General features: G+C 42.9%; 1 protein-coding gene across 3 annotated transcripts; it reads left to right on the forward strand.

Annotated features, from left to right (window-relative positions):
- The first annotated feature begins 6,707 nt into the window (after window positions 1–6,707).
- ARRDC3 (arrestin domain containing 3) lies at window positions 6,708–22,466 on the forward strand. 3 transcript variants are annotated; one of them, XM_054397242.1, is made up of 8 exons: window positions 6,708–7,157; window positions 10,392–10,473; window positions 12,933–13,080; window positions 15,770–15,872; window positions 16,253–16,509; window positions 16,921–17,083; window positions 17,870–18,024; window positions 19,315–22,466. In XM_054397242.1, exons 1-8 carry the CDS (start codon window positions 6,878–6,880, stop codon window positions 19,369–19,371), a joined length of 1,245 nt encoding a protein of 414 aa, XP_054253217.1. In that variant the 5' UTR covers window positions 6,708–6,877; the 3' UTR covers window positions 19,372–22,466. The 3 variants fall into 3 exon arrangements, with proteins under 3 accessions (XP_054253217.1, XP_054253218.1, XP_054253219.1); XM_054397243.1 differs by having other exon boundaries at window positions 10,407–10,473; XM_054397244.1 differs by having other exon boundaries at window positions 10,410–10,473.
- Window positions 22,467–24,429: the final 1,963 nt, after the last annotated feature.

Below are 24,429 nucleotides of genomic sequence, written 5' to 3' on the forward strand. Positions count from 1 at the left end.
TTTAAACTTTCCATCACTCTTCAGTCCATTTGTGTGAGTGTCATTCTTCTGTCCCGCTCAGGGCAAGAGGGCATCTGTCCTGCCTCAAACCAGCACATGCACTAAGGAGCTGCCTGTGAGACATACCTCCTGCTCATCTGAAAGCATTTCTGTCAATAGTTCCTTCTCCTGTAATTTCCTTTTCCTCAGCTCAAAAGCACTTCACTGTGACCACTCCACCCACTAACACTAAAAGTTACCAAAACCCTTATATCACTAATGCTCAACACCATCCTGCACCACACCACACTCTTGCACTGTCCTTTTCAGCCTCAACATCTTCACACACTTTGGTTCCAACACAGAGACATGCACAGCTGTCACACCCACAACCATCACCCCCCCACACCATTTCGGTTCTGGCATGAGCATGAAGGCTCTTGCAGCATTGAGCACCCTGTCTATTTCTGCAGCCCTTGGAAACCCTCCTCACAGAGCTGTTGAGACAACAAGGGGTCCACCTCTTCACTTTTCAGCAGCAAGCACCAGCAAAAAGCAGAGAGACATCTGTTCCACATTGCTTAAGGGGTCAAAAAATAGAGTAGCTGGCTTCCCCAACAGTGATAACCATCGCTCCTGCTGCTGAAATGCTTCCCTCACTAATAAAGGCAGGTTGGATGTGCTTATTAGTTTAGCTCAGAAAGCTGAAGTAAAATAGATGGTCTAAAACAGAACTCAGCTTGCCCCAGGGTCACTTTCTTCTAAAAATACTGCCTTACTAAAGGTCTGAAATGAAGCTAAAGAAGAGCTGCTGTGCTGAAAGCTGGTCTGTTCTTTTTCCAGGCTATAAATTAGACTAATAAAAGATATTACCTCTCCTACAAGCTTTGCTTACCAAAAAGCGTAACAGCTAATGTCTGGAGATAAAATCACAGTATATTAACTTCCCATTTTGAAACACAAAGCTTACAGATGTCCTTTGATGAACTGAAAGAAAGGAGAATAAAATAATTCCTAGTTCTCTTACACAGCTCTGGTCCAAATTATTATTTTTAATCTTTCTTTGGGTTTTGCTGGATGTTGGGAAAGATCCTGTGACAAAAACACACACAAACCCAAAAATCCTGGGACTTTATATGGCAACATCTACTACAAGGTTTCTCTGCAAGCTGCTAGGAAGAAAACGTGTAAAAAGAGGATGTAAAAGCAGCACTATGAGAGAATCGTGGAGCATGGTCCTCAGAACCACCACAACTCAAGTGTGAGGATAAATCCTGCTTTTTCAAGCAGCGTATGGCCAAACCTTATCAGAAAAGCTGCCAAACATGTTTTGCTTCTTGGGTTCCCAGTATGGTTTGGGGCCTTCTTTATTCTGTATCTTAATCACTCCTAGGTAATTCAGACTTCATAACCCTGCCTTTTAATAGCCTTGCCAGCAACTTTCTATGAAGTTTTCATTAAATACAGCGTGTAAGAACAGCAGCTATCATATATTTTTCAAGGATTACATCTTTGTGTATTTTAGAGATAACTATGAGCCTGAGCAAGGGGGGGAGGCTTTGCAGCTATGATGTGAGTCCCAAAGAGAGAGTTTCAACATAAAAAGGAGGCCAGGTAAGGGTAAATTAGGTGTGAGGCAAGGCTCTGCTGAACCAGCAGTGGCAGCTCAGGTATCTGCACAGGAGAGGGATCGTCTTGCTGAAACACTGAATAGCTCTAACAGACCCAGACTGGCTCAGGCACACTCCCCCGCTTAGTCACAGTGCCAGCTCTTTTGGCAGGAGATGGAGAAGTTGGCAGGAGCCTACAGCTGAAGCAGCTGCAAGGCAGAAAGGGGGGAATGCCTTTGGGGGAGCAGTGAGTAACAACATGGATGACCAAACCCAGAGCATAACAGGGCCACATCCCTTCTAAACTATGTTTAGTGTTCTGGTTCTGGACTATGTGGGACTGTCCACCACCATCTCTGAGGAAGGTATTTCAACTATGCTTAAATATTACTGATGGCAGCTATAAGCTTGTCCTTTGCTTGTGTTCTCCAGGAGTTTAAATATGTGTTTAACTGCTTCTTTTCTTGAATATACTGTTCAGTCACACTGAGGCTGGGACAGCTGTGGGCCTATACAATAGTGCAAATCTAGGCAACCAGTGAACTTCAAGGTAAATGAAAAACAAAGAACAACTCTGAGATTGGGTGAAAGCTCATCAGGAATTTTTAAAATACTGATTTTGGAACTTGGTGACCTAAATTCTGCCCTTTTCTACATCTACATTCTACTGCACAGCAATATGTGATATGAAGAATTATCTCTGTGCTACTCCAACTTAGGTCTGAATGGTGTGGATCTCTCAGGAGCAGAGCATATTGACACCACAGAATCATTGATCCTGGAAAAGTTAAGTTCAGATGGATCAATACTAATTTTAAACAGTTTCCAGGGAACATTCTCTGGCAATGCAATCTGTATTATCCAGCAAACCAGGATATTGTTTTGTTTCTTTCCATAATTTTCCATCATTTTCTAAAGAAGCTCCAATCTTTATCTCTTTTTAAGAGGCTGGAATATTGCCATTTTCCTTGGAGGTCCTGACTGAAATAATAGAGCATCACCTTCCTGATTTTTCACCAGACAAAAAGAGAAAAAAAATATTTGAACAATTTTGTTTGATCTCTATGTGGACTTCTGTGTGGAGCCCACCATGTACCACTCTAACTATATTCAAATTAAGTCTTTATTGCCTGTTGCTGATCTAAGATGATAAGACTTGATCATCTTTGCATTAAATTTTTAAAATCCTGTTTCAAGATCTTTAAAACTTGTGATACGTAACTACAGGACAGCTAACTTGAAAAAGTAAAAGCTTAACTCTTCAAGATGAACTCTTATTTACAGTTAACTAAAACATTTAAAAGTAATCACTACATACATCTTTCAGTTACACTTCATAGCATGTTCTCCATTTAAATAGAACCAAGATTCTTTTATATATTGATATATATATATATATATATATATATATATATCAATATATATATATATATATATATATATATATCAATATATATATATATATATATATTGATATATCAATATATATATATATATATATATTGATATATATATATATATATATATATATATATATATATATATATACACACACACATATATATAGCAATTTTTTGGATTTAACACGAAGTTTTCACCGAAGAATGAAAGGTTTGCGGGAATGCACAGGCCAAAGCCTGGCAAGAGGTAGCATGGGCAGTTCACCGCATTTGCCACAAGATGGCACAAAACGTATAAATTAGGAAGGTGAAAATACAATTGAAAGAACACCATCAGAAATACTAAAAAAAGCCCAAATCTGCAAAGACTGACTGTATGTGTGACTTGAGAAATACATGAATATATGCACATGCAACATCATGCTGAAGGTCTGTTATATAACATGTATTATTCCCAAGACACACTGAACCAAATTGTCTCATCCGGTTTAGTGCTGTGGGTTTAAATTACATATAAACATACAGGTGGCTGGAAGCAAGCTGCTGTGGGAGCAGAAAGAAGAAAAATGAGGATATAGTGGACCTTCTGGTGGGAAATGTGTTCAAGAGAGTCAGGACATCCCAGAAGGACAGCTGGGGCTGGATGGCCAGAGAGAAGGGATAAGCAGCAGGCAGCTACTCAGGCTGAATCACTTCAGCTAGGGACACGGGCAGGGGAAGGAGATGGGTGAGTGGGAGAGAGATGGGCAGGAGAGCCAGTGGGAAAAAAAAGGCAGATTTTAAGAGATTTTTGTCTAAAAACATATATTTACACAAGAGACCAAGAAAGGGAGGTTTTCTTCTGTGTACTGGCTTCTGGGCTGTTCTGGTGAACTCAAAGCTCTTTCATGGTCAGGTGTAAACGTGTCTGATAGAGTTTAGCTTCTTATTTCACCTGAATCTGAGACTTTAACACACCAAATACTGCCGGATTCATAACAAAATGTTGTGATTTGGGAATTTGTAGCCACGCCCACAATAACCAACAGAATGCAACACAAGAAATGCTGCTGATGATCCATTTTTCTTAAGCAAAGGACACAGAGGTAAAGGGCTGCAGGAAGGAGACTCATGTTTTAGGGGAGAACAATAGTGATGAATGAAAGAAAAAACAATTAAAAAAAACCCCAACAACATAGAGGGAAGTTTCTTGGTTGAGGCACTAGGTAAAGGAAGGTCATTGTTTCAAATGAGAGCAGCTCTCCGCTCAGATGCCTTGGTTGCAGATATGTACATAATACAGACTGAACATGAAATTGTGGGGCTTTTTTCACCAAGCTTTAACAGGAATTTAGAATTAGTCTTGAAAACTGGGTCAAGTTTCATGCAGATCAGCACATCTGATCACTCATTATATTTTGTAATTATCTTAGAACAACAGCATAGTAATATATGGAAATGTGATGGCTTCAAAGGCTGGAATTTTGCATTACTTGTCCAAAAGTCCTACTAATTTCAGAGGACTCAGCTCTTTGTATTCAGCAAAACATCCAAGAAAGCTTGACCATGCCCGCAATCCTCAAAAGTTGCTCCACATCACAGCTGTTGCAATAAAAATCAGCTTTATCAGTGCTGTTTTCAACATGACCAGTATGCCTTAAGCAGGGCTAAGATCCACTGCATCTTCCTCCCGACAGCAATCCAGGAACAGGAAAGAACTGTCTGCTGTTCAGTATGACACAGGGTCAGGACTCATATCTGCCTGTAGACTGGCGAAACCTAAGTCCTCAATGACAACCCTAAAGGTCACAAATGGTGTGATCTTCCTAACGGCCTACTCACACAAAATACTTGGCACATATCCCACATCCCAACACTTTCTGTGGCATTCTCAGGTTCTGTGTCCAGAAATGGATTGGAAAAAGACAGGAATCCTAGTGAGAGGGGTGGCAAGTTTGGGCTACAAGGTCTCAATATCATGTTCGAGGATGGTTTTGAACAGCTTAGCTTTTTTTTTGCCTTCTCCAGCAAGCCTGGAATGGGCACATGCAAGCAGTAAAAGAAACACACCACACCATCATCATAAATGAGCACAAACTGTATCTCAAAAATGTAGGAAGGTTCCCTTTGTTACCCGAGTAGATACAAGAAAAATCCACATGAATATCCACTGGACTATCAAGATTTGCGTCTTCAGCTTCCTGAAAAATTCAGCTGCTGCAACTCTTCATTATCCTGCGAGAAATGGATGGTGACAACCAACCCAGAACTGAAAGAAAAGGAGCTGTGGACTAAACTCCATGGATGGAAGCTTCATCTCATGCGTCTGTCAGCTATCATACATCCTGCAGTAACTGCAGGACAGGTTTTTGTAACTTGGGGAGGACATGCTTACCCTAAAAGAGGAAAACCATGCAAATATACATACACATGAGGCCAACTGCATCTGAAGACATGGAGGCAACAGGCTTCTCTTGTAAATTTTGTTTCTACAGCTGGACTCGTTGATCTGAAAGATCTTTGCCAGCCTAAATGATTCTGTGACTGTATGACCACAAGATGGTGCAAAAACATAAAAAGACGTAACAGACCCTCAGGACACAGCTGAACATCTTCAGTCACAAAAAAACCACAGGAACCTCCGCCAGGTGTCACGTCAAGAGAAATGTGAATTAATTTATTTTACCTGAGAAAAATCAGTAAATATAGGCATACACTTTGAAAACTTAACTGTTAGTCTAAACTTTTAGCTGCATGACTCTGTGCAAACTCCCAAACACAGCAGCTTTGAGTACATTACACACCACCATCACACATAGAATCACACAATGGTTCGGGTTGGAAGCAACCTTTAAAGGTCTCCTAGGCCTAGTTCCCAGCAGGGACATCTGCAACTAGAGCAAGTTGCTGAGAGCTCCAAACAACCTGACCTGGAAAGGTTCCAGAGATGAGGCATCTCCCACCTTTTCTGGACAGCCTGGGGGAAGGTTTCAATATCCTCAGCATACTTCTAGCCTGAATCCGCTTCTTCTCGTTTAAACCCATCTCCCCTTGTCCTGTCACAACAGGCCGTGCTACAAAGTCTTGTCTCCAACTTGCTTGTAAGCGCCATTTAAGAACTGAAAGTTCCCAAGAAGGTCTCCCTGAAGCCTTCTCTACTCCAAGCAGAACAACCCCAACTCTTTGAGCCTGGCCTCACAGCAGAGGGCTTCCAGCCCTCCCATCATTTCTGTGGGCCTCCTCTGGCCCCGCTACAACAGGTCCGTGTCTCCGCTGTGCCGAGGACTCCAGAACTGGCCCCAACCCTGCAGGTAGAGGTCTCAGCAGAGGGGCAGCAGAATCCCCTCCCTCTCATCTCACTATAAACCTTGTGTCACTGCGGAGATCCGCACCAGTTACCAACTCAGCGTTCAATAACTGTGAGCCCAGAGTCCTTACACAAGACTCAGCGGGTAAAAACAAACAAACAAACAAAAAACACAAACAAAACCAAGTACCACCAAACACCAGCTCAACCTGGAAACTCACAGCTAAGCTCTCTTACAGTTTTCCCTTGCCCCTGTCCCGCAAAAGGGCCGAGGGAGAGGCGGGGACACGGCGGGGCGGGGCGGCGCATGCGCGGCGGAGCTTGTTTGTCACCGGGCTTATAAGGAGGGGCCGGCGGCGGGTCCGTCAGCGCCTTTGTGGGGAAAGTGCAGCAGCGGCGGCGGCTTCTGCCCCCCCCTCCCCACCCCGAGCCGCCCGGGCTGGGGCCGGGGCTCCCCGCCGTCCTCATGAGCTGGATGTAGACTCCGAGCTGCCACAATCGCGCTTTATCTGAGGGGATTCTTTCTTTTTGTTTTTATTATTTTTTTCCTTTTATTTTCTTAACAGTCTATTTTTCTACACTTTGCTATTAAAAAGAAAAAAATGGTGCTGGGGAAGGTGAAGAGTTTGACAATAAGCTTCGACTGTCTGAATGACAGCAATGTCCCCGTCTACTCCAGCGGGGACACAGTCTCAGGAAGGGTCAATTTAGAAGTAACTGGGGAAATCAGAGTGAAATCACTTAAAATTCACGCGAGGGGACACGCTAAAGTGCGCTGGACTGAATCGAGAAATGCTGGATCCAACACTGCCTATACACAGAACTACACTGAAGAAGTGGAGTATTTCAACCATAAGGACATCCTAGTCGGCCACGAGAGAGGTAAAGCTTTTCCTTAATAACGACTTCTGCGGGGAAAAAAGCATTTTTTTGTCTGGCTCACCCGTTTTTAGTTATTTGAATGGATGCAATTGGTGGCGAGCAGGACACGCCGAGGGTCTTACCGGCGTGTGATGGTCTCTGATGTTAAATCTGCAGGAGATGCATCAGCGAACTGCCTATAAGCAGGGCTGTGCTGGGTTACCTGCCCTTCAACACAGCCGTTTCTTAATACATTTACTTAAAAAAAAAAAATTCATTTATTTGATAGTAACAGCAGCCAGATTTGTCCCTGGGTGGGAAAAAAATTGTTATAAAATCTAAGCCAGATCGGCAATAAACGACTTTACTGGCAACATCCTGGCAAACCCTGAAATACAATAAAAGCGCAAAACACGTCGGGGTGCTGCTTTTTCGAGCCGATAATGTGATGATTTTTGTGAGGATGGCTCGTTATTGGCAGATAAAAAGAGTCCCGGTGGCTTATTTTGACATATCCTATCACCACCCCACGTGTAAGCATTTTTCTTCTAGCGCTTCTCTGTTAATCATTTTAATTTTCCATTGGGGTGGAGGGGACACCCCAATGTAAAGATGTTTCTTGATGGGGGAGCACATTAAGTCCTGATGGAGAGCAAGGGGAGGAGGGGCGTGTGGTGGAAGCATCTCTCCCAAAACTAGAGAGACCTCCTGCTCCCCACCACCGTGGGCTGCTGGGGTGGGGGTGTCCCCACGACATGTACTGTGTCCCCCCTTGTCTGGCATACCGTCAGGGTAAGAGCTGCGGGGCCACGGGGGGATGTGTGTGCGGTTTTTTCCGAAGTTCGCAGCCTTTGTTCGAAGCGGTTCAATCCTGTTTGGGACCGGTCCGGGGGGGGTGGGGGGGGGCAGTGCGCCGGCTGCTCGGCGCAGATTGGCCACACGCGTCAGGTGGTGGCGATGACTTAATTCCTCAGCACAGGAAAATAATATGAAAAACCGGTTATGTAATTTTGGTGCTGCTTGGAGTCTTTTTTTCTTTTTTCCCTCCCTCCTTAATGTGCAGCGTATTTACTGCAGGGATGGGATATTCCCCCTTCCAATAGAATTTTTTTTTTTTAAAACTACGGCAGCCAGCACATTACCAATAAGCATTTCTGCAGTTATCGCTGAGGTCTGGGGGTTATTTTAACGAAACACATAGCGCAGCTCGCCGACGAGGCGACCTGTGGCTCCAACCTTCCCTTCTAAACCCACCGCCTCAGAAATGAACCCGCCCGAGCCAGGGTCGTGGGTGACGGGAGCGTGGAGACAACGCCGTGGCGGAGTGGGGAGGGGGGAATTAGGCCCCACTCCGTGAGCGTACCTGGAGTTAAAACGGGGAGAAAGAGTACCTGAGGGGAGAGGAAAGGTCGTGCCCCGCGCCTGCCGGCGGCCGACTTTCAATGACTGCCTCGGCGGCGGCTCCGGCTGCTCAAGGCCTCGCCCCCTCCCGCTCTCTGATTGGCCGGCCGGCGTTTGTTGGCCTGTTGCTAAGGCGATGCCAGCCGCTGATTGGTGGGGTGCTGACCGCGGGGGCGAAAGGAGCAGGTTCCTCTGCCCGCAACCGGCGTGCGCCGGCAGCCCCCTACGGCGGGGCGGGGTCGCTCCCCTGAGGAGGTGGCGCGGGGGGAAGCCCCTCGCTGAGGGCGGGTAGGATGCTCTGCTGCCGGTCACGTCCTCATCGCGTCCCGCCGGTTCCCCTGTAGCCCCCTGAGAGGGTCTCTGTGGAGAGCGGAAGGCGAGGGGCGGGCAGCGCCCCGCCTCTCCGCTCTGTCTCTCTCCCTGAGCCGTCGGGGAGCGGAGCTGCTGAGCGAATGCGGCGGGTGTAACATATATCGTATGTATATGAGCGGCTGGCTGGGGATCCGCTCGCACCGGTTTAGGCCGGTCGGCTCCTGCTCCAGCCTGGCTCTCCTGATTGACAGCTCAGCACTTGTTTACCACAGCTCCGCCGCGGCGGGACTGCTGAGCTGGCAGAAAGGGCGGGAGGGGAGCGAGGGGGAAAAGGCAGGACGGGAACTTGTCTGTGAGGAGGAGATCGCTGTGCTGGGAAAAGCAGGCACCACCAACGCTCCCCCGGCCTCCAAGAAAAGTAATAAAAAATTCCTTCACGGTCATACGCATTGTCTCACATAGGCGCATTTCCCTGGCGTTTTTGTCGGGACGCTGCCTGCCGACGGTGTATTTTTTTTTTCTCCATATTCTTAGGGCATTTTTTCTTCCCACCCACCCAAAGATTTTCATAGTGCCCTGTGTTCTGCAGGAAGGGCAAATCGGTGTTTCTGTAGGACAATGAGAATTTAAAGTTCTGCTGTGTGCCCCCAGAAACACTTAAGACCACTGAATATAATCGGCTGCTTTCTGCATTGTCTCACTATATCTCCTTTTATTACTCCAGCCCTTTTTATGCTCAATCATTTTTCTCTCAACTTAGTTTTGATGGAGTCAGCGTTTCTCAGGTTTTATGGTCACTACATTGGAATAAGCTGCAGATTTATTGCAGCATTCAAATCATATAGGAAATACTAACCATAAACAAAGGGTTAGCTTTCTTGGTGGAACCAAGAAATGTGTGGGTTTTGCTGTTAAAGCAAGATCGAGTTAACCTAATAAAGTTTAGCTCTAGAGAGCGTGGATCTGGCAGCTTGCCATTCCTGTGCCCCTGAATTTGTCTGGTACTTTCCAGGTGGTGCTTGCACACTTGTGGGGTTTTTTTTCCTGCCCTTTATTTTTTGGTGATTACTTTCTGGACACTGTTGCCAGGCAGGAGATAAAAGGAAGCCAAATTGCTAAATTTAATCTCACATGGCAGACTTTGTGCAGATGGCTTAATGCTGTTAAAGAGCCATCTCTATCTCATTTTAACAGGGAATCACAGTGGAAAGCATGATTTCCATTACAGGTCTTGCAGGCAGGCCTTGAAATGGCAGCAGTTGCAGTCCTGACACTGTTCAGAGGCAGGATTATAAATTAAAGCAAGTTAACCACTTGTTCACTGTAAGGTGAATCTGGCAATCCTGCCTACTGTTCTGTGGGTGAAATTGATCCCTGCCTCCTGCTGTTACTACAGACTATCAACCCTTGATTCTGGGATACCAGGTTCTTAAGTGCTGCAATGAGTGTGCAAAAAAACCCTTTTTAATCTGGAGATGAAAGCTGGTGTAATGTATCAGGTATGTGCAGGTGGAGTAGCATGTTGCTTTTTTTCCCTTCTAGATGATGACAATTCAGAAGAAGGTCTTCACACCATTCATTCTGGAAGGCATGAATATGCATTCAGCTTTGAGCTTCCACAGACGTAAGTGCCCTCACGCAGGCCTTGCTGCCACCTGCCTGAGCAAAACTGCTGTGGGTGGAGGGGAAACCTTTTCAATGGTAATAGGAATTGTGCTCTGACATGCAGCGGAGAACATAATCTCATTAAACTGAAGAGGTTGCTTTTAAACTGGTACAGACTTCTTTTTTTTTTTTCTAATTTTAACAGAATTTTCATGAAAATGGGAACTCGCTGCTGCTCACCTTCTACTAACTTTTTGGTCTTTCAATATTTTATCCCTTCCCAAGATGGGGGAGAGGAATTTGAACTGGAGTACTGCAGAGTGGCTGAGATGGCCTTCTAACTGAACCACCAGTTTACTGGTGCCAGGCGGGCCAGCAACAGTAGAGATAAGATCACAGCTGAATTGTCAGGGCTCAGTCTAGAACAGATGTGGCAAGTTTAACTATGTTTGAACAAAAGAGGAGGTTGTTCCCTTTTAAATAGGTTGTTTGTACCGAGGCTGGCCTTTGTGCAGAAAGCCTGGATGGAAATACACAGAAGGATGGGTGAATGAAGCAAGAAAAATTCCTGTACCTAACACCATTTGTCTCAGAAAGCAAAGGTGAAGTGAGAATGAGGGCAGAAGTGTTAAGATAAAGATCTGTTTCCCCTGCCCCTCCAAGTATGAAATGTTCAATGCAGACATTGTGAATGGAAGATGTGTACATAGTAGAATTTCCAATTTGGAAATCAGCTGAAAATGCAAGTTGCAATAAGATAAAATGCACAGAAGCAGAAGGGAGTCTTGACGTGGATGGGAAAAGGAGCTTTCTGCTGTAAAAGGCAAGCAGTGAAGTCATTAAGGTTGAGAAATACTTGGCAGTGTGTTACATGAAGTAGCTCAGTACCTAATATTACAGCTAATAAACCATCTGTTTATTAGAGGTGCTGTGTTTAGCAGAACCTGCAGATGATAAACACTTTCACGGGTCAATTTCAAAGTGAACAGCACAGGACTTCATAGTAGATCCTACTGAAAGCCTGGAGAAGACCTGTGTCCACCTGTGTATGTGGAGATTTTATAGACAATTTAGCATTCCATGAAAATAACAATCTCAAAAAAGGAAAAAAAAGTAATACTGGTCTTCCCTTGAGGTGCAAGAGACCTTTCAATATAAAACAAAGAAAACTTCGTACTTAACACATGAAGTGCTTGCCTTGAAGTGAAGCAAGATAGCCAGCAAAAGACCACAGATGTCAGTCAAAACACAAGTTCTTTTTAAGTGACCTGAAAGAACCACTATTGAAAAACAATTTAAGAAAATAGAGACAAAATTAAAAGCCTGATGTTTTACTCTGGCTACTTAGTATTTTGTGTCTGTAGCATCCTTCAGAAATTTTCTTAAAGTACAAAGACAGACACACAATGACCTTGACCAATTTTCACCCTAAAGAACATGGGGGCAGGGTGAAACACGGATGACTAATCAGAAAATCCTTTAATTCAGATTATTAGGAAAAAACCTAAATGTTCCAGACATGCAGATAGGGAAGTCAAACCTGTAACTGAGTACAGTACTAGCATGGCTGGCATTATGGCATATGGAAGATGTGGAGTGGAAGCTTTGCAAATAATTAACGTAATAACATGTACACAAAATGTTGTATAATAGAAAAAAAACTTGAATAAAATTACAGAAAAAAATTGAAATAACTGGAATATAAAGATGCTTTGTGTTTGTTTTATGACATTACAGGATAAAAACAAAAAGATGATGCTGAAAGGTTTGGAGATCCTTTCCACATCGTTTTTCTTCCAGCTCCCGAAAAGGACTTTTTTTTCTTGTCAAAGCATAGAGCAGAATAGGCCTAATGATTTTTGGATGCATATATATGTGCATCCAGAAACAATGTGAATGTTTTAAGCTGGTCTTGTCAGGGTAAAGGAAAATTAGAAGGTACTCAGAGTAGCCTCTCTGTGCAAAACTCTACATTGAAACGTTGATTCTGCTTAAGGCGAAGCAAACTAAAAATGCTGAGCTAAAATTAACCTGATAACTGAGATTACCAGCCAAGCAAATGATAGACAAAAAAAAATACAAAGTATAATACCCAAATAAATAATTGGTTGACACTAATGCTGATTTTAAGTTGGTAGTCTTAATTTGGCCTTAAAAAGGCATTCTTAGACTTGAAAGTGGCCTCTTAAGTTTAAAGAAAATGTGTATTCTCCTGGCATTTTCTAGTACAATTCTTTAATTGATCCTTAAAAATCTATCCAAAACCACAATAGCATGAATTGGAGATGGATTTTTTCTCCCGTCTATTAATCTTGAATTTTTTTTTGAGATAAGGAAACTTTGCAAATAAGTTACGCTGCATTAAGTACCACAGTGCATTAAAAATGCAGTTCTACGTACTAATCCTTGACTTGATGGATTGTATCATGCTGAGACAGAAGGACTTGACTCAGTTTTTGACCTTTGTGTCCTGCACAGACCACTTGCTACCTCATTCGAAGGCAGACATGGCAGTGTGCGCTATTGGGTGAAAGCCGAATTGCATAGGCCTTGGTTTCTACCAGTAAAATTAAAGAAGGAATTTACAGTCTTTGAACATATAGATATCAACACTCCTTCATTACTGGTAAGAATTGACAGAATTACTCCTTCTTTTTCTGGCATAAAAATAATGGAAGTATAATAACTGAAACAATATCCACATCTAATTTTACCTATTATTTGCTAGTATAATAACAGCTGATCCTCATAAGTATTATATCAGTTTAGCAACTCTCTTAACTTTCCTATTTTGAAAGCTGTTTTCCTGTACTTGAGTTGCTTCACTTTTAAGATCATAAAATCAAGAAGGCTGGAAGAGACCTCAAAGATCACAAGTCCAACCTGTCACCCTAAACCTCATGACTATCTAAACCATGGCACCAAGTGCCACGTCCAATCCCCTCTTGAACACCTCCAGGGATGGTGACTCCACCACCTCCCCGGGCAGCCCATTCCAATGGCCAACCACTCTCTCTGTGAAGAACTCTCTCCTCACCTCCAGCCTAAACCTCCCCTGGCACAGCTTGAGACTGTGTCCTCTTGTTCTGGTGCTGGTTGCCTGGGAGAAGAGACCAACCCCCTCCTGGCTACAACCTCCCTTCAGGTAGTTGTAGACAGCAATGAGGTCACCCCTGAGCCTCCTCTTCTCCAGGCTAAACAGTCCCAGCTCCCTCAGCCTCTCCTCATAGGGCTTGTGCTCAAGGCCTCTCACCAGCCTCGTTGCCCTTCTCTGGACATGCTCCAGCAATTCAACATCTTTCCTAAACTGAGGGGCCCAGAACTGGACACAGTACTCAAGGTGTGGCCTAACCAGTGCTGTGTACAGGGGTACAATGACCTCCCTGCTCCTGCTGGCCACACTATTCCTGATGCAGGCCAGGATGCCATTGGCTCTCTTGGCCACCTGGGCACACTGCTGGCTCATGTTCAGCTGCTGTCAACCAGTACCCCCAGGTCCCTTTCTGCCTGGTTGCTCTCCAGCCACTCTGACCCCAGCCTGTAGCTCTGCATGGGGTTGTTGTGGCCAAAGTGGAGCACCTGGCACTTGGATTTGTTGAATGCCATCCTGTTGGACTCTGCCCATCTGTCCAGCCTGTCAAGGTCCCCCTGCAGAGCCCTTCTACCTTCTAACAGATCAACATCTGCTCCCAGCTTGGTGTCATCTGCAAATTTACTGATGATGGACTCAATCCCCTCATCCAGATCATCAATAAAGATATTGAACAGGATGGGGCCCAGCACTGATCCCTGGGGGACACCACTAGTGACAGGCTGCCAGCTGGATGTGGCACCATTCACCACCACTCTCTGGGCTCGGCCCTCCAGCCAGTTCCTAACCCAGTGCAGAGTGCTGCTGTCCAAGCCACAGACTGACAGCTTGGCCAGGAGTTTGCTGTGGGGGACAGTGTCAAAGGCCTTGCTGAAGTCCAGGTGGACTACATCCACAGCCTTTCCCACGTCCACCAGGCTGGTCACCTGATCATAGAAGGAGATCAGGTTGGTGAGGCAGGACCTGCCCTTCCTAAATCCATGTTGGCTGGGCCTGATTCCTTGGCCATCCTTCAGGTGTGCAGTGATTGCCCCCAAGACAATCTGCTCCCTGGCACTGAGGTCAGGCTGATAGGCCTGTAGTTCCCAGGTTCTTCTGTTCGTCCCTTCTTGTGGATGGGTGTCACATTGGCCAGTTTCCAGTCTTCTGGGACCTCTCCAGTGAGCCAGGACTGGTGGAAAATGATGGAGAGAGGCTTGGCCAGCTCATCTGCCAGCTCTTTCCGCACCCTAGGATGAATCCCATCAGGTTTTGTCAATTAAAATTGATAATACTAAATTGTAAAATGTCACTAAGAATATTTTGAGAACTGTTCCCCTTTGATTTTTGAGTCTGTAGAAGAAACAGTAAAACTTGAAAAAATGTGAGAGACTGCTAACTTAAAAATGCAAAGTAAAAAATGTACTGTTTTGCATAATCGATATTTTTCCGTATGGGTAGCTTTCTACCAATGGGGAGAAATTACCACAATTCTGTATAATTGTTTTTTTGGAATGTTGCTTCGTTAATTTCAGTTTCAAAACTGCTTTCAATGAGGATTTGATTTCAATCTGGCCTAAAATTTTCATATTTTTTCCTCATTCTCATATTACCATTTTTGGAGGGGGAAAAAGAAAAACAACTTCAAAGTCCATTGAAATAGGTTTCTTGTGTGTATGGGTGAAGAATCAGACAGATCTGCAAAGGGATGTTGGCCTTGCACAAATACCATTAAAATCAAAGGATTCCCATTTGACTTTAATGGGCTTTGGATCAAGTCCTAAATCCTGATTTCATGTAAAATAACAAAGTCTGCTTAATATGGATGAAATGATATCGTTCAGAAGCAGAGGAAATAGTAGGAGTCAAGGTTATAATACTTAAGCTTAGTTATTGTTTCTGAAGTGCAATGTAGTGTAAGGATGTTCAAGTTTATTGAATAAATTAAAAGCATTGCCAACAATGTGTTGAGATGTATAGGCTATAAAGCTTCAAGTTTTACACAGTATTTGTGTAAGAAATATTTTAAAGTATGAAGTGTAGCAGAAAAAAAAGGGTAATGAGTAAGGGAATTAGAATAAACTTTACATTTGCATAGTGGCATTTAAATTGCTTGAGTCTTTTATTTTTTTCTTGTGAATTAGCTATGTAACTGCACTAGGAAAATAACCTTTAGTCGATAAAAATAGACTAATAGATTGATGGACATCTTAATTAAATGGGCAATGTTCTTCTTTTCTTTCAGTCACCCCAAGCAGGCACAAAAGAAAAGACGCTCTGTTGCTGGTTTTGTACCTCAGGCCCAATATCCTTAAGTGCCAAAATTGAAAGGAAGGGCTACACCCCAGGTACGTAACAGAAGTAATTAAAGGAAGTGTTTTTTCTTTCCCTTTTGAGGCAACAGCTTGTACTTACTGCTTTTATATAAACAAAACTCTTCTTACTACCTCAGTCTGTTCAACAATCTTCTTGATGTTTTTAACTAGGAATAATTTTGTTAAGAAATGATAGCTGTCTCCAGATAATCAAAAGGACATCTGTTTCTATTAGACCTGTGCATTTTTCTTTAGCTTAGCTTGCGGCGGTCCTATTCCTGTTAGCAATGCAGTGGTTTTGAAGGTGTAGTGCTAGCAGTGTCCACTGCATTAAGACAATACTTACAATGTGGCAATTTGCTTAAGCTGTCTTTTAAATACAAAAGAGAACATGAAATTCTGTTTTGTTTCAGGTGAATCAATTCAGATCTTTGCTGAGATTGAGAACTGCTCTTCCCGTGTGGTGGTGCCAAAAGCAGCCATTTACCAAACACAGGCATTTTATGCCAAAGGGAAAATGAAGGAAGTCAAACAGCTTGTTGCCAACCTGCGTGGGGATTCCTTGTCATCTGGCAAAACAGAAACCTGGAATGGCAAACAGCTGAAAATTCCACCTGTTTCTCCTTCAATCCTTGACTGTAGTATAATCCGCGTGGAGTATTCACTGATGGTAGGTTGGATGGCCTGTCTAAGTTCAGCACAAGCAGTTACCCATGTTTCTTGCAAACTGCCTATAAAGCATTCCATGCTAACTAGTTAGGAAGGAAACCCATCCTAGTATTTGTGTCTTGACAGGACTCTTGTAAATAAATGCAATATAAATCATGTATATTCTTCAAACAGTTGCAGTGTGCAAATGGTTAGTGAATAGGTGACATTTCCATGTGAGGGCTCATATTAAGAAACCTGAGCAGCTTTTGACTTCAGAAGGTTTTTTATCTCCATAGGGGCATTGTTTCTAAAACAGACGCTAGGAAACTAAAGTGCTTAGTGGAAGATACTGTGGACAGAGAACTTTGTCTGACAATTATGAAGTGCTCATATAAAGCTGCATTTTAATGGTTTTGGTTTTGTTCTTCAGGTATATGTTGATATTCCAGGCGCCATGGATTTGTTCCTTAATTTACCACTGGTCATTGGTACCATTCCTCTACATCCGTTTGGTAGCAGAACGTCAAGTGTGAGCAGCCAGTGCAGCATGAACATGAATTGGCTTGGTCTGACCCTACCTGAAAGACCAGAAGGTAACTTGACAATACAAATACCAAATAACTTAACTAATCTGATTTCTTTTCTGTCTACTTTATTCATTACTGTTGTGCCAACAGACACCAATTACATTCTCCGCAATAAAGCCCATGGGAAATCTTTTGTGGGTATTTCCTTGCACATCTCATGCAGAACAGTAGAGTTCCCTCCCTGCCTTCCCCTCTCAAGGTCAAGCAGTGAACTCCATCTGCTTGGAAGGTGGCACAAGTGAAAGTACAACATGCCATGGTACCCGTGTAGAATTCATTCTGCTTCCAGTATTGCAACTGCATCTTTGCTTAGAAAGCATTTAGTAGAAGCAGTTTGTGGTGTGTTCTACTAGACTTGGTAGCCTTGAACTTTTGTGAAGATGTTCATTCATTTCAATTGAAAATACCTAGTTAAAGGAGAAATTTTGTCTCCGCACCTCTATGCTCACATCTAATAAGCATCCCTTTTTATCAGAGTAGATGTGTGGAGTCCAGAGGAGTGCTGTGTTCTGCCATTCCTATCTGGACAGAAATTGGGTATTTTGTGTATGCCTTGATTTTAGGAGGCTAATTAAGCCACAGCAAGCAGTGATCAGCTTCTTCTCAGATGTGAGCGTAACCTTAAGATAGAACAACTAAATGCTCCCTTTCATCTTCTTCAAAAGTCACTGAAGTAATTTACCTACCTGCTGGTGCCTTTTGTGATGTTAGAAGTTTTAATATTTACCATGTTGTATATTTTGACATGCATAAGAACTTGCTGTTCGAACTGCGTATGCCTTTTCCCTGCAGCACCTCCTAGCTATGCAGAAGTGGTCACGGAGGAGCAGAGACAGTCCAGCCTTGCACCCATAGGTGGTTGTGATGACTTCGAGAGAGGGCTTCCAGGACCATTGTTTGCGTACATCCAAGAGTTCCGTTTTCTGCCTCCACCCCTCTATTCAGAAGTAGGTACCTCAGACAAAACACAATGATAGATCCCAGCTTTTCTGAATTCTGTCACATGGAATAAAAAGACCTCATTGAAATGATGAACAGGACATAAGGTGACTTCATTTTAGCAAGTGCAGGTGGATTGAGTCTAAAGTTCTTAGGATTTTTCACAATTCCTGTGCTGTGCAGGCATTTCCAAACTGCTGCGTACCCTCTTAATAACTTAAAACCAAACCTTGCCTTACATATATAATGGCATTAACACCAGTGTTTTGGGTCTGTAGCTCCACAAGTGCAACCACTCTCTGCCTTTTTGGTGCTGTGTATGTGGTGCAGTAATGGGCTCCTTAGAGAGAACTTAGGAATTCTTTCTGACTTGGATTTCTGTGAATACAAAGGTCAATATCTCTAGCTGTGTTTTTGTATGAAACCCACTGGAAAAAAACAATGTAACATCAAAAGCTTTCCATCTTTATTTCTCAGGAAGAATGAGTGGTATAAGACTCAAGTAAATTGTGTATTTTGAAGTCATGCCTGAATTCACCTACTGTTGATTGTTTTCCCCTTGAACCACTACTGTGCTATTGACTGGGCAGAGAGGGGGCATGGGTTTTGTGTGCTGGAGACTTCTCTGAGGACTCTTAGCCCTAGAATATACAATTCAAGTCCTTTCCAGTTTAGGTACTTTAAGATGTAGAAAAGCCTCTTTTTGTCCTCAAAAGAGGTTACACAATGAACTAATAAGAATGACTAAACTGTACACTTAAGCTGTTCTTGCCATCCAGTTTTGGAGTTACGAGATTGTTCTCATTTTGTAGAAAGCAAGAAGAGGCAAGGTGTAGAACACACAAACCTCTAAGATACTAAGTTTTATGGGGTGTTGGAAGGTTAATCACTTTAAAAGTAGAATGAGTTTTTACTACTAGTTTTGCCTTTTGAAGATAGATTACCTTTTTAGTGATGAGTCAAGTTGTCTGTTCAGTGTCTTTTCAGTAAATAAAACCTGTGCTAGTACAGCACATATTTTTCAAGCTCTTTTATCAGTTCTTTGTGCTTATCCTTAAATTAAAATGAACCTGTAGTTTAAAACTTTGCACAGCACTCAGTTACTAATTTTTCGTTCAAAGTTTAGTCTCAGACTCCAGGTTTTTCAGTTGTTTGAAGAGCTGTTAGATTGGCAATGTCATTTACAACTCTTGGTTGTCTTAAACTTGCCTGTTTCGGTGGGGTGGTTTGGTTTAGTTTTAGCAGCTAGCTATAAAAAACACCTTGGCTTGAGCTCTTTGGTTTCTTCTTCTGGTCAGATTGATCCAAACCCAGATCAGCCCACGGATGACAGACCATCCTGCCCCTCTCGCTGAAGGAATCCGTCGGAAGCTGACTTGACTTGGGTTTTATAATCACACCTGCGTGTTGAAGGTCAAGGCATCACAGTGGAGACACACTTTCAGAGGAAGTGGTTTTGCTCTTGCCTGTATGGTGAATCAAAACAACCTGTGATCATGCTTTGAAGCCTACAGTAACAGTGTAGGACTGCTCCACATGCTTGAAGACCTGAGCTGTTTTGGTTTTTTTTTCCCTTACTCCTTAAATATTGGCACATACTAGGAGCAGCCTTACTAACAACCTGCAGTCATGTGTGTCAAAACACTCAAACCACATTGTAAGAGGGATGGCTTCCTCTTGAGATTCAGAAATTTGCACATGCTCACTGCTCATGTTGTGCGGTTCAGTGTCACTACAGCTTTTTTTTCCCCTCATTTATGCCAGACTGTTGTTAATTCCCTCTTGTTTGTGGTCCGCACAAGAAGAAGCAACAGAAAGCTTTGGGGAAAAAAAAAAAAAAAAAAAAACACAAAACAGCAACAGACTTACACAAATGCACTGACTTTTTTCTTTTTTTTGTTTTGTTTAATTTAATGTAGCCTGGACTTTACCCACATATGCACATGCTCAGAATTGTTCTAGTAGGCTGATCATGTATCACCTCTTCAGCTTGGATCCTATGGTGGATTTGTTGACAAACATCAAATGCCTTCAAGCCAATCCTTCTTGCTGTATGTTTGCAGCCTACTGTAGTAGATAAGCAACAGATGTGGGACTGGGGTGGAGGGGGATGGAGAGTTAATAGAAAGAACCTAATAGACTTCATCAAGATTGTAAACCTTCTTGATTTCCTTTAAGAATTTGTTGCCTTTCTACTATCCTCGCAAAGCAGCATTTTGTTACAGACTGCCTAAAAAAAAAAATCACTTAATCTCAGGTGAACTCATCACTTGCCAAACTGTTGGAATGCTATTTGTTTTGTTATGTTGCACTGTTGAGTTACTTCTCTTTTGTTTTGTGTTTGTGGTTTGTTTTTGTTGGTGGGTTTTTTTTTTTTTATTCTTTACTCGAGAGGGGGATCTGGAAGAGGGACATGCACAAAAGTTATAAAACCCACCCTCATTCCCACTTGTATTTCTATATTGTAAAGATGTTCAAGTTGTGAAGCTTTAAAAAAAAAACACAAATACTAAAGGCACAAATAAAAGCAGCACCAGCAGGCATCAGCTCAGCCTCAAAAAAAAATAGTCGTACACTGTCTAGAATTGCAGACAGGTCAATATCTCAAGTAATAGGGATGGGAAGGGAAAGTAAATTTATTTTTGTATGTAGTTACCTAAATCACCAAAAATTCTATATGTAATGAGTCTCTAGTAGAAAGTATATTTCAAACTGCCACAAAAGCTTGGCCTATGCTAAGAGCTCAGTTTGTGCACTTTGTATTATCTTCAGGGTTTATGATACTGTAAAAGTAGACTAGAAGTACAATTAAATGGGGCAAGATCAGTGTTACCAGCCGTACTTGGATACTAGTTAGCTAGAGCTGCTTGGGTTATTGCATGTTCTGTGGTACTCTCAAGAGCTTTAAAAGAAACAAAATGGGGATTTCACTATGTATCCTTGGCAAATGCAAAAACACTCTAGCGGTGATCTTCGGAGGGCCCTTCCAAACCCTACCAGTCTGTGAAACTGAGTGTGCTCCGAGGACAGAATGACTAAATGGAGCCCATGGGATGTGCTAACGCAAACACCAGCACTCACATGTTAGAGATGGACAACAAAAAGTCAGCTTTACTTTTCAGACATTGTGTGTAACACAGTCCACTGAGAAAGGGACACACTTCTAGTGTTGATGGCTTCAACCAAGACGTGATCCATCAAGTATCTTATCTCCTTGTGCAATAAAACAGCTTGGAACGGAGCTGGCAAGGGGAGGCTGGTGTTTTCTGCCTGGTGGTGGCTCTTGACAAACATCTGGCTTGTTTTTAAGGCTTCATAAATGTGACAGAACAGGCTTTTCCATAAGTGGCCTTTATGAGAACATGAAGGATCATTCATGTTTCAAAAGTGACAACAGGGTGATAAAAAATAACGAGTCGCGTTTTAAGTGACTCAGTTAAAAGGCTTGGGCTTCGAGCGGAAGTATTGGACAAGAAGGAAATTGGGTGATGTCTTAGGTTATTAGGCCAGTTTTGTGAATGTCCCTCTCCTCTACCCTCTCCAGACAATTTGTAAAGCTGATGGGATCGTTGGCATAAAAGGGCATTTGGTGGTTTTACTTTTTTCTTTTTTCTTTTTGTTTTTACTTTTTGTTTCAGTTTTTTGTTACTTTAACAGACTAGGGAACAATTGCTGATACACGTAGCACTAAAGTACTTATCACGATATGATGGGAAAATGGCATACAAAGCAGGATTGACCAATATCGTAGTAATTGACATGGCATTACAGCCTATGTGATTGGGGTCAACAATTCTTCAACTGTTCCAAATAAAAAAGGCTTCTTTTTTTCAGTTTTTTTTTTTTCTGTTGTCAGAGGCATTACTCTTCCACAAGTATTGGTCAATTCTCAGCATTACAAAACATGAGGTTCACAGTTGTAGCCCAGTATCTGGTATAGAATTCTTATCTGAATTAGGAAAAAGTAAGTAAAATCCAAACATTAGACAAAGTGCAATATTAAATGTTTGCTTTATAGATTACATTCTATGGCTGTTTGTAATTTTTTTTATTATTATTTTCCTTGGTTTTAGTTTTGGTGCTGAGTATGTCCTTGTAGACTCTTGTTTCAAGAAAACAATATGTGGAAAGCAGTTTAATTTTTCCTATTGCTCTTCCTTGTGGAAAATAAACTTCCTTTTTCTTTTAAAAAAACCAAAAACGAAAACCAACATCTTTTTAAATGTCAAATAACTTCTTACATACAACCTAAATATCAGATATATAAATGACAAGAGATGGAACAAGAGGAAGCAGCCTCAAGCTACAAGGGGAGGTTTAGGTGTGGATATTAGAAGAAATAAGGTTGGCTATTAGAAGGAACTTCACTGAAAGAGATTTCAGACGTGGAAACGTGCTGAGGGACATGGTTTAGCACCACGTTTGGTAGAGCATGATTGGACTTAACAGGAATTAAAGGCCCTTTCCAACCAAAATGATTCTGTGATTCTTAACTATTTTACTCAAAAATATTTTGTATGTTATTCCAAAAGTTAGTATATAAAATAACCATGAAAGTCATGTAATGCAGGAACTTCCTACAGGAATACAAACTTGCCAGGGGAAGATGTGTTTCTGGAACTACAACACTACATACCTCCAAAGTCCAGTTTCAGCCCCCTCAGCCCCTTTTATTTACACTGGTGACCTCTCAGGAGAGGCCAGGTTCCAGATGGGAAACTAGAGCTTCTTACACAGGAAAATGCAAGGAACTAGGCAAGATGTGTTTCTAGACCGTTGCGTTTCTATCTTGCTGCAGCTATGATGACTTGGTTCCATGCTTACAGAATCTCAAAATGATAGGGGTTGGAAGGGACCTCCAGAGATCATCTAATCCAAATGCCCTACCAAAGCAGGATCACCCAAGGCAGGTCACACAGGAATGCATCCAGGCAGAGTTTGGAAGTCTCCAGGGAAGGAGACTCCACCACTTCTCTGGGCACCCTGTTTCCATGCTCTTCTCACGCATCACAAGTTTCTCATGCTGAGGTAGAACCTCCTGTGTTCCAGCTTGTACCCGTTGTTCCTTGTCCTATCACTGGGCACCACCCAAAAGACTGGCCCCTTCATCCTTGACACCCACCCCTCAGGTATTTGTAGACCTTGATAAGATCACTTGTCAGCCTTTTCATCTCCCAACTAAACAGCCCCTCAGTCTTCCTTCACAAGGGAGATGTTCAAGCCCTTTAATTATCCTTGCACCTCTGCTCCTTCCCACCGCACAGCGGGGAGGTTAGAGAGGGCTCAATAAGTGTTTTGGTGGGGTTGGGAGGATATCAAGGAAAGGGAATGACCAAAGGTCTGTTTTGCAGCTGGCTCTGAAATGAGGTTTGTCAATTTGGAGTGGAGAAACTGTCCTTTGCCATTCCCTTGGAAGGTCTGGTGGTGTGACTAGATGTTGGAAATGTCCCTCATTGTTTTGCACCCTGGTAGGTGGAGCTCTGCAGGCTGTTCAGTCAAGCTTCTCAGCATGCCAGCAACACAGCATCTGGCTTCCACATAGCAGGCACAGCTGAAGCTCTGGCAGAACAGGTTGTCGTCATCCTTTGGTATCAACATGTCGTTTGACCTCAGAGAAGGTTCAGCAGGCAAGCAGCCAAGAGCTCGCCCAGCGTGACTGTTGGTGTTTGTGAACTGTGGACCACTGCATTCCAATAGGACTGTACCTGTAGTTTTAGTGTGGAGCTACTGATGTGGACAACCCAAATATCTCCTCTAACAGTCTGCATAGTAGAAACAGGTAGGACCTCCCTCTGTGAAACAGCACTTCAGCTTAGTGTTGAGTTTGCAATGTAAGAGTGGAGATTGCAGGCAGATTTCAGGGTGGGTTTTTTTCCTCTCTTTAACACTTCTAATAATTTTTGCTTGAGTTCTGGTTTAATGGGAAACATAAAAATGTTGTCTTTATTTTACTCACCTACTTGGAGTTCCTTCATAGTGGAATAAGAGGGAACAGCTTCAAGTTGTGTGAAGGGAGGTTCAGGTTGGCCATTAGTAAAACTTTCTTCCCCAAAAGATTTGTCGAGCCCTGGAACAGGCTGCCCAGAGCAGTGATGGAGTCATCATTCCTGGAGGACTTGAAAAGTTGTGTGGATGTGATGTGGAGGGACATGCAGATCAAGTGAGGTGATTCTGTCGCTTTGCTCTAATGGGACCTCACCTGGAGTACTGCATCCGGCACTGGAGCCCTCCATAAAGGAAGGATATGGAGCTGATGGAGTGGGTCCAGAGGGCCATGAATACGATCAGGGGGCTGGAGCACCTCTGCTACAAGAACAAGCTGAGGGAGCTGGGGTTGTTCAGCCTGGAAAAGAGGAGGTTCCAGGGAGACCTAATAACAACCTTCCAGTACCTGAAAGGGGCCTACAAGAAGG

Source organism: Indicator indicator, chromosome Z, assembly GCF_027791375.1.
Source record: "Indicator indicator isolate 239-I01 chromosome Z, UM_Iind_1.1, whole genome shotgun sequence".
Lineage (NCBI taxonomy): Eukaryota > Metazoa > Chordata > Aves > Piciformes > Indicatoridae > Indicator > Indicator indicator.

Excerpts from the sequence above, each read along its gene's own strand:
- ARRDC3 (XM_054397242.1), top strand. The coding sequence starts at position 6,878 with ATGGTGCTGGGGAAGGTGAAGAGTTTGACAATAAGCTTCGACTGTCTG. Across the intron at positions 10,474-12,932 it reads AGCTTTGAGCTTCCACAGAC|ACCACTTGCTACCTCATTCG; the intron begins GTAAGTGCCCTC and ends TGTCCTGCACAG. Across the intron at positions 13,081-15,769 it reads TCAACACTCCTTCATTACTG|TCACCCCAAGCAGGCACAAA; the intron begins GTAAGAATTGAC and ends CTTTTCTTTCAG.